Raw genomic sequence first — 8,133 nt, 5'->3', positions numbered from 1 at the left:
ACGCAGAAATGCGGCTGAGCGCATGTCCAAAAACAACGTATCCTGCTGTTAATCAACACAGGTTGGACAGGTGGCAAGTTTGGCACTGGCAAGCGCTGCCCACTCAAGTACAACGCGTCGTATTGTCGATGCTGTACACTCTGGGGAGCTTCTCGACAGCGAATACGAGACATTCGGCGTCTTTGGGCTCCAGATTCCTACTGAAGTGGATGGTGTTCCGCGTGAAGTGCTTAACCCGCTTCTTGCTTGGACGGACAAGCAGGCTTTCGAGCACGAGGTCCGCAAGCTCGCAGGCATGTTCCAGAAGGCGTTTAAATTATACGAGGGTGATGTACAAGAGAGCGTAGGTTGGCGGGTCCACGTGTGGATTAGAGTCATTTTCCTTCTCCCTTTATAATTTAACATATGTAAGGCTGCTTGAATGATCCATCATTATCTGGATCAAATCTAAACTTAGAGCTTCTGTATGCTTTGTCGTATATACCTAGTAAAATGAATACCTGTCATTCTACCAATTTCTAGGCCTCAAATCTGCGCAGATTAGTAATTTTGACCGATACTATTTGCACCCGATCAACCTAAAGGTGTACCCCGACTGTTCAGACTATTTGCGCAGAAGCTGGTGGCAAAAAAAGAATATTGTTGACCGGCAGTGGTAAGGAGTTACCGGATGAGCTGGTCAAGGATGTCCGTATGCGGGAGGGGACCTGCCATGGACTTGGAGGGATTGCCAGACTGGGCAGCAAGACGAGTCTAGGGAAATAAGAGCATAAAACGAGCTCATCAGAAGCTGGAATAGATAGAAAAACAGTAAAATTACATACCACGGACTCTTGTGTGGGTGGCGAGAGTTATCGATCAGAATGCTTCGAGGAGGTTAGTAACGTCGTCAAGGAACAGCGCGAAAATAGCCGACCCGCAACGTTCCGTTAGGTTAGGTTTTAAAGCGCTGTGTACATCTATAGGTCTACCTGTCTCTGGGCGATCTCTCTGTTGCCAAATCTTATCAATGCTTGCGGCTTTCGACTTGGCTTCGACCGTTATTTATCTTCGTAACTGCTTATCAGTAACCTAGGTATACCCGGACAGACGTCTACAGTCCATTGGAGTCTTCATTTATGCGTAGATTCGTGCGCTTTCTGAATTGTGTTCTCCTCCACGTCTCGCGGGATATTGGACTGAGCACTACTCATAATTCTACGACCTAACTCATGCCTAGCTATAGGGCTCATGTTGGTGCCGTGCAACTTCCTCATTGTACTCCATCCATGCCATCCGATTTGGCAGGTGGCTCTGCATTGAATATCGATGGCTCCCGGCGGTTGTATTAATACTGTGCACCCGTTTTGCACTTACAACTCGATCGAGCTTGGCTGGTTTTACACTCCGCAAATATCGTAGCAGGTATGGACTATCTATGCACGTTTCCCTGTGACCATTTCAAGTCCCTGTGCGAGTTTCACGCTGCTCGCGTCGATCCTTGGCTGCAGAAACTGGATGAGTTGCCCTCGCGGCCTGGCACGCCTACAATGAGGCACCCTGGCATGGCGTCATTTGTTTGTTATGGTCTTTACACCCTTGCGTCCGATATTACATAGCTCGAGCCTGTCATCACTCATGATCTCCCATTATAGTTCCATACTGCTTGGCAGCTACATGCTCGGCCTTGTGTGATAAATTATGCCTTTAGTGGGATCTTGTCTTCTTCAACCTTTGAGAGACATATTTCCAGGCTTCACCGGCCGGTGGTCTGCATAGAGTTTACTTATGTTGCCTGTTTTCAACGTTGATGGTCAGCGTCATCAATAATTACTGGTGCTGAGCACGTTATATGTATACCAGAGCAGTTTCAACGAGTCAAACGGTGTTTTTGGCTACGAAGTCGATCATTCTCGCCCCAACGGAGATAGCTGATGAGGGAGACTTAGTAATTAAGGTAAGTTTATAAGAAGCTCTACAACTTTGGATCATCGCTCATCCCGCAGTTCGGTGGCGTCATATGTGTATGAGATATTTTCATCCACATTGACAATATTTGGCCAGGAAGATTGATCATATGATATGTAAGTCAAACGGCTTCCTGGGGCCTTGAAGACATACAAGTAGGATATAACTTGTGATACCAGGGACGCTTCCATTCTGCTTTACATCCAGCACCAACGGACTAACCATGAGTTCTGACACCATTGCCATCTTCAACTACTTACTCGCTCCACCTGACGGCTCTCGGCCCTACAATAGAGTCTATGCAGATAGTGCCACAGAAAAGCCGGCTCGCAACTGGATCGAGGACCCGCATGATATGCAAGTCGAGGACGTGCGCGGAAAAGAGGAACTTTACAAGCTTGACAATGCTGGATTTCAGTATGGGCGAGAAGCGCCGAAGCATACTAGCTTCCTGAATGATGATGAGATTGAGCGCGAATACTACCCTGAGAGTATCGACCTCATCCAGAGGGTCACGGGAGCAACCAAAGTTATCGTCTTTGATCACAGTGCGTCGATCACTAATTTGAAACGACGTCTCGATCTTAATTTATATCACAGCTATTCGTCGCCGTCGCCCAGGCGAGCTGGATAACTATAACCCACAGAAACGTCAACCAGTCTCTCGGGTTCATGTGGACCAAACGCCTGCGGCGTCCATTGGTCGTGTTCATAGGCACCTCCCGCCAACAGAAGCTCATTCCCTCCTCCGCAGACGCTTCCAAATAATAAACCTTTGGCGACCTATATCGCATGCAGCTGTAGATTGGCCGCTTGCACTATGCGACTTCCGCAGTGTCGATTTCCAGAAAGACTTGGTGCCCGTCGCTCATATATACCCTGACCGCGAGGGTGAGACATTTGGAGTTAAATACAACCCAAACCACCAGTGGAAATATATGAAGGCAATGTCCCCAGAAGAGTATGTTCTTATCAAATGGTGAGCGAAGTAACTTGGGGGAGCTTTCGGTCGTGCTAAAAGGGTCTCAGCTCTGACTCAATACAGGATGGTAGTGTCGCGAGGTTGACCCCTCACACTGGCTTCCAAGACCCGAACACTCCAGAGGGAACGCCGCCTCGGGAATCCATCGAGCTGAGAGCTCTGGTATTCTATGATTAGAACACGTGTTATCAAGTGGCGTTAAGAATTGACAAAGAACTCGTACCGCATTTTATTCCTGTATCTGTATGCGTAGCTATACTTGGTCGATTTCACTCTTGGAAATTTTGCACAATCCCCGTGGACATATCACGACTACCATGAGACTCTCAATGTATTCATGACAAAGATGCATCCGGCGTGGAGAATTCTGAAGTGACGTCGATCGCTCCAGCTCATGAACCAGCGAGTCCGCTCAGCCTATTCAGAAGCAGGCACACCCTTGGTTGCTCACAATATCCAGAGATCCAACTCCACGCGCGCATCGAGGGGGGCTCATGTCTGATCCCGGGCACCCCCACCAGGACTTCCGCCAGATCCGGGCCCGGCCCAACACGAGAAACCATGCAGCCCACCACTGGAGGCGCGCATCCTTATCAAATATAAGATCAAGTGAAACAAGGGTAAATACCTACTGCAACCCTATTCTGGAATAGATCCACCCTCCTGCACCTCATATAAATAAAGATGTACAGGGAGGACTTCTGCCATCTCAGAGTGAGCCGTGACAAATGCATCCAGAGCCCCAGTAGCTGCCTCGATATATCGAGCAATACGAATGGCGTACTTTGTTACCCAATGAGTGTAAACACTCTTACTCTTGATTAACAACTGGAAAGTCTGTAGCTCATCGTCTGTCATCAGGAAAGGCGAACGAGCCGGGATGTCCGAGTCATTAGACAGGCTAAAAGAGCGGATGGCAGCTGTGAAATGCTCGGTGAATGCCAGACGATCCTTGCGAAAAAGTTCTTTATACGGAGGATCGTTGCTAGCAGGAATCATCAGGCCCGATCAATTCTAAAATGTCGTTGTTAGTGTCGCCTTGACCTTACGGCGGTCCTCTCATAAATTACTTAAGCGGACCCTAAACCTTGGCCACCATGCACCGCGGCTAAACCTTCACATGGGAGACGTTTTGCTCCTTGTTGCAGAAGAGTATCCTCGCTGTATAGAGCCAAAGTTAGCTACCTAAACCTTTTCATGCATTGTTTCTAGTAAACCTTTCCATGTAGTATTGCTCCCCAAGTTCTAAATCTTTCCCTAGTCTTAATATTCCAGTTAAACGTTTCTCATTAGTACTGGAAGTGTGACTACTGCATGCAAAATCGCTTAACTGCTCAAAACTTGCCTGAGCAAAACAGATGGGCCGGCGGCCCTAGCAGACTACAAGTATGACGAATAAAAGGTTTAGGAGGACATTTGGCAATAAAACATGAAAAAATTTAGAAATACTACTATGCCTGACAAGGTTTAGCAATACTGCATGGGAAGGCTTAGGATACAGTGAGGATTAGGAGGATGCTCTTCTGCTCTTCTGCGACAAGGTGCAGAACGTCTCCCATGCGAAGGTTTAGCTGATGGCCATACGGTCAAGTCAACATTGACAACGACATTTTAGAATTGACCAGGTCTAATTTAGACATCTTTTGAGGCTCTGAATTCAAATCTGGGGTCAGACTGACCTCAAAAAATCACCCAGTTGAGATACCGATGAGTTTGTTTGTCCGCGACTTACAGTAGTATCATCACATAGACAAAAATCTATGCTCGCCATCGGCTTGCTTAGATAAGGAAACTTTTAGAACAACTCACGAGTGTCGTGTGTCGGCATCCAATGCGGAATTATCACTGTCATTGTCAACCAGGGTCGTCGCATACTCCTTACCAATGAAATACTAATCAGTGTCGGTAGTAGTGCCAAGGACATGTGGGACGTAGCGTGTCATTTTGATTTTGATAGGTTATACTGCTACATACAAGTCATTATTGTGACTCACATTACAGTGACTCACTCGAATTAATTTCATTTCATTTATTTACATAACTTCTGAGTGAACTACTGTAGCTTGTTGGCAGATTCGTAAGGACGGACAGCGATGATCACTCGAATACACTGAACAACTTATCTGCATCTTTAATTCTCTAAACGCATTAGGTCTATCTTCCGAGCACACAGAGTCCCGAATGTTCGGTGAATCTGACTCGGAGAGCCCACGAGTGCCCTCCCCATGGGACATACTCACTTCCTTACCTCCAACACCAACACGCAACGAAATCCTTCGACGAGGAATACCGCAACTAGTTCCGGAAAGCGAAGAGGTGCGTTTTATTACTGTTTACTGCATGCGCTAATACCCTTCCTACCAATTACTACTCACAGGGTAATGTAGAGTACAAGCTTCATCTCCTTTCTCCTTCCCCCTCTCGTTTCACCCATCTTGTCACACAACTTAAATGGCGTCTTCTGGAAGGCGGTGGACAAGCATACTACGAGCTTGGTGTGGCTGACTCCGGCGTACTAATAGGGCTGGGGAGGCGGGAGATGGAGGAAACATTGGGTACCCTGGAAGAGATGGCTGGCGAGATTGGCGCTAGTGTTATAGTGGTGAAGGAGATTGAGGTGCCAGCGGAGGTGAGCGGAGTCATTGAAGACTGGGGCGGGGATGGAGGCAAACGAAGGAGACGTAGGCAATTGATGAACGAGGACTCAGAGACAACAACGACTACGGAGACCGAACTGGAGACTGCTGATGCGGACGATGATCTTGCAACAACAAGCAGCCATGTGGAAGTGTTCTGCATGGACGATGAGAAAGGTGACTCGTCATCAGACGGCGCGGCACTTACGCTGGACCTCGAAATTGCGACCGTGTATAAACCTCGCCCATTCCGCCGCCGTGTTGCGAGCACCATGCAAGGCCACTCGGATAGGCGCAAAGGCAAGGGCAAGAAACCTAAACATTTGCTTGCGCATACCCGTACTCAACCTAATTCACATTTCGAGCATCATACACATCACTTGCACTACTCCAATGTTCTCAACCATACACACCCAACTGAGCCCCCAATCCACTCAGCGACTGACAGTAAACAATCAAAGCGCCGCGCAGCAAGAGACAAGCGACGTGAGGCCAAGCGTGATCCTCATCTCATGCACGTTCCAACCATTAATACCGAGGAAAGGGGCGAGCTTGTCTCAGGCCTGGAATACTTTCACGTCACACTTGAGCCTGAATACTTGCGCGTGGCGTCCGCGCCTCCCGAAATCGAGACCTCAGTGCATGATGATGCACACCTCGAAGGTAGCCTCAATTCCCTTGTCTACGTTCCAGCGGTTGACTTTATTGTCTCCAAAACAGACCCCCGAGATGTCGAAGTATGCTCTGGGTCACCCTCTTCTATTTTTGCGGAAACGTATTGTCACCAGTCCGTTACAGACAAGTTGGCCTCCCCACCTGAGATCATGTTGACTTCGTCCAAATCTCCTACTGCTGAGATCGAGGCGGCAATGTTAGAACCTCGGCTGATCGTCGAGGCGCTTGTTGTTCGAAAAATGTCACTGGAGGAGGCGTTTTTGGATTTTGGAGGATTCTCAGTGTGTTGATACGGGTCTGTTGGCCCAGTCCCATTTAACCGTTTATATTGTGCAATTACACACTCGGACTCATTTCTTGTATTGCAGTTATATTATTATTCATGGCAGATGCAATAGAACACAGCATTTCCGTGTAACAATCAGTAATGTGACAGGTAGGGCTAGTGAGGGTTTAGCTATGCCGAGGCAAGGTACAGAGGGATCTTGCATAGTAGTACTCACTCAACTGTAAACTAATCCCCAAATTTTGCTTGCCGCTCCGTTCATCGCATCTCGCCACATCTCTCCCGCCCTGCCGTCTTTTCCACCTCTGTTTCCTTCAAGGACGTATGGAGTGCCGCGATCTCCACCCCAGCTCACACCCCCAACAAGAGGGAGTTGCGCTAGGAGAGGGATCCCGAGGCGCGACGCATTAGCTGAAGTCCCGAATAGCTCATGCACCGTGTTGCAAGAAGGACACATGAAGGACGCTTGGTTAAGGATGAGGCCTGTTATCTGCAGATGGTAAAGAACACAATGAGAGTGAGGACGAAAGACAGTATATATAATACTTACTGGAACGGAGATCTTTTTGAACATAGAGATTCCTCTTCTTACATCTGCTAGCGCGACGTCCTGTGGAGTTGAAACGATGACTGCGCCTATTTCATTTTAGACGGCGAACAGCATTTGAAGAGCTCGTGGAAGCGAACCGTCAACGACAACTAATTGTCCCAGTGTAAGGGGGACATCTCCCGTCCCTGGAGGCATATCTATGATTAGTACGTCCAGCCCAGGACCAGATCCGCCAGTGTCCCGCCAGTCGACATCGAAGAGGAGCTGCTGCACGGCTTTTTGAACCATAAGGCCGCGCCAGACAATTGCACCTTCAAATTCTGTGGAGTCAGGCGGTGGCCGAGGGACAAGGTAGCCCATAGACATGGTAGGAACACCATGATTGATTATGGGGACGAGAGCGCCAGCTAGTAACAAGGTCACCTAAAAGTTCAGTGTGTGCCAGGAAACGAACCAGGAGTTAAATGTGGGTCGTCCGAATGCTGGAGTCCCATCAAGGTAGGTATAGAAGGTCCAAAAATGTCCAAGTCAAGTATGCCAACTCGCGGTCGATGAGACAGCATTGCAAGGGAGAAAGCAAGATTTACTTCATTCATGGTCATTCAAAGTTCGGATCAGTGACTACTGAGACGTACCTGCTATCGTGCTCTTACCCACACCCCCCTTTCCGCTTGCTACAACGATTACCTTCTTTACGTGCTCGATACGGCGTTTTTGGATTGGCCCGCCGCGTCGGGGCATTTGGGGTGCGGGGGGCGAGCGAAATGGGAGGCCCTACTGGAACGCATTGTCGGATACGCAGACATGAAAGCTCTTCAACTTACCAGAGGGTTTTCATGGCTTTGGTTTGCAGTCGACGTGAAGGTGCGCAGAGCCGTACCATAACACCGTACTAATTTTAAGGTGAACATCATGTATTTATGAATTCCCGCCCTATCACACAAAGCCAAGTGTTGATGCTACAACAAACAAACAATTATTCTAATTTGATGACTTTCCGTAGCACATCGGGGATTCCAGACTGGTTTGAATGTCGTGCGAAATGTTAAAATAATAC

The 8,133-nt window shown here is 48.2% G+C and overlaps 5 protein-coding genes across 5 annotated transcripts; 3 read left to right on the top strand and 2 right to left on the bottom strand.

Annotated features, from left to right (window-relative positions):
- The first annotated feature begins 12 nt into the window (after positions 1-12).
- Positions 13-923, top strand: BJ212DRAFT_1400256 (uncharacterized protein). Its single transcript, XM_041337311.1, has 4 exons — positions 13-37; positions 62-343; positions 604-765; positions 825-923. Exons 1-3 carry the CDS (start codon positions 23-25, stop codon positions 763-765), a joined length of 459 nt encoding a protein of 152 aa, XP_041185904.1. The 5' UTR covers positions 13-22; the 3' UTR covers positions 825-923.
- Positions 924-2,170: 1,247 nt separating this feature from the next.
- Positions 2,171-3,106, top strand: BJ212DRAFT_1287241 (uncharacterized protein; the record flags this gene model as incomplete). Its single annotated transcript, XM_041331984.1, has 3 exons — positions 2,171-2,495; positions 2,548-2,926; positions 2,977-3,106. 3 exons carry the CDS (start codon positions 2,171-2,173, stop codon positions 3,104-3,106), a joined length of 834 nt encoding a protein of 277 aa, XP_041185903.1.
- Positions 3,107-3,568: 462 nt separating this feature from the next.
- On the bottom strand, positions 3,569-3,928 carry BJ212DRAFT_1487957 (uncharacterized protein; the record flags this gene model as incomplete). The annotated part of the gene is made up of 1 exon (XM_041341333.1): positions 3,569-3,928. The coding sequence occupies one exon, from the start codon at positions 3,926-3,928 to the stop codon at positions 3,569-3,571; it is 360 nt and encodes a 119-aa protein (XP_041185902.1).
- Positions 3,929-4,973: 1,045 nt separating this feature from the next.
- On the top strand, positions 4,974-6,609 carry BJ212DRAFT_1439565 (uncharacterized protein). Its single transcript, XM_041337753.1, has 3 exons — positions 4,974-5,245; positions 5,307-6,228; positions 6,286-6,609. Exons 1-3 carry the CDS (start codon positions 5,111-5,113, stop codon positions 6,528-6,530), a joined length of 1,302 nt encoding a protein of 433 aa, XP_041185901.1. The 5' UTR covers positions 4,974-5,110; the 3' UTR covers positions 6,531-6,609.
- BJ212DRAFT_1400240 (P-loop containing nucleoside triphosphate hydrolase protein) lies at positions 6,610-8,104 on the bottom strand. Its single transcript, XM_041337310.1, has 7 exons — positions 7,901-8,104; positions 7,712-7,850; positions 7,531-7,662; positions 7,214-7,483; positions 7,077-7,162; positions 6,744-7,016; positions 6,610-6,682 (listed from the first exon to the last, which is right to left on the bottom strand). Exons 1-6 carry the CDS (start codon positions 7,988-7,990, stop codon positions 6,744-6,746), a joined length of 990 nt encoding a protein of 329 aa, XP_041185900.1. The 5' UTR covers positions 7,991-8,104; the 3' UTR covers positions 6,610-6,682.
- Between the last annotated feature and the right edge of the window lie 29 nt (positions 8,105-8,133).

This window comes from Suillus subaureus (genome assembly GCF_016647635.1).
Source record: "Suillus subaureus strain MN1 chromosome Unknown BJ212scaffold_112, whole genome shotgun sequence".
Taxonomy (NCBI): domain Eukaryota; kingdom Fungi; phylum Basidiomycota; class Agaricomycetes; order Boletales; family Suillaceae; genus Suillus; species Suillus subaureus.
This window is presented reverse-complemented; position numbering and strand designations above follow the sequence as displayed.

What these genes read in the sequence shown, in the direction of transcription:
- BJ212DRAFT_1400256 (XM_041337311.1), top strand. An exon ending in AGGGTGATGTACAAGAGAGC is followed by an intron (nt 344 to 603) that starts GTAGGTTGGCGG and finishes CCGACTGTTCAG; the next exon opens with ACTATTTGCGCAGAAGCTGG.
- BJ212DRAFT_1439565 (XM_041337753.1), top strand. Translation starts at nt 5,111, where the DNA reads ATGTTCGGTGAATCTGACTCGGAGAGCCCACGAGTGCCCTCCCCATGG. An exon ending in TAGTTCCGGAAAGCGAAGAG is followed by an intron (nt 5,246 to 5,306) that starts GTGCGTTTTATT and finishes TACTACTCACAG; the next exon opens with GGTAATGTAGAGTACAAGCT. An exon ending in TGATGATGCACACCTCGAAG is followed by an intron (nt 6,229 to 6,285) that starts GTAGCCTCAATT and finishes TCTCCAAAACAG; the next exon opens with ACCCCCGAGATGTCGAAGTA.
- BJ212DRAFT_1400240 (XM_041337310.1), bottom strand. Translation starts at nt 7,990, where the DNA reads ATGATGTTCACCTTAAAATTAGTACGGTGTTATGGTACGGCTCTGCGC. An exon ending in GGGTAAGAGCACGATAGCAG is followed by an intron (nt 7,663 to 7,711) that starts GTACGTCTCAGT and finishes CCATGAATGAAG; the next exon opens with TAAATCTTGCTTTCTCCCTT. An exon ending in ACAATTAGTTGTCGTTGACG is followed by an intron (nt 7,163 to 7,213) that starts GTTCGCTTCCAC and finishes AAAATGAAATAG; the next exon opens with GCGCAGTCATCGTTTCAACT.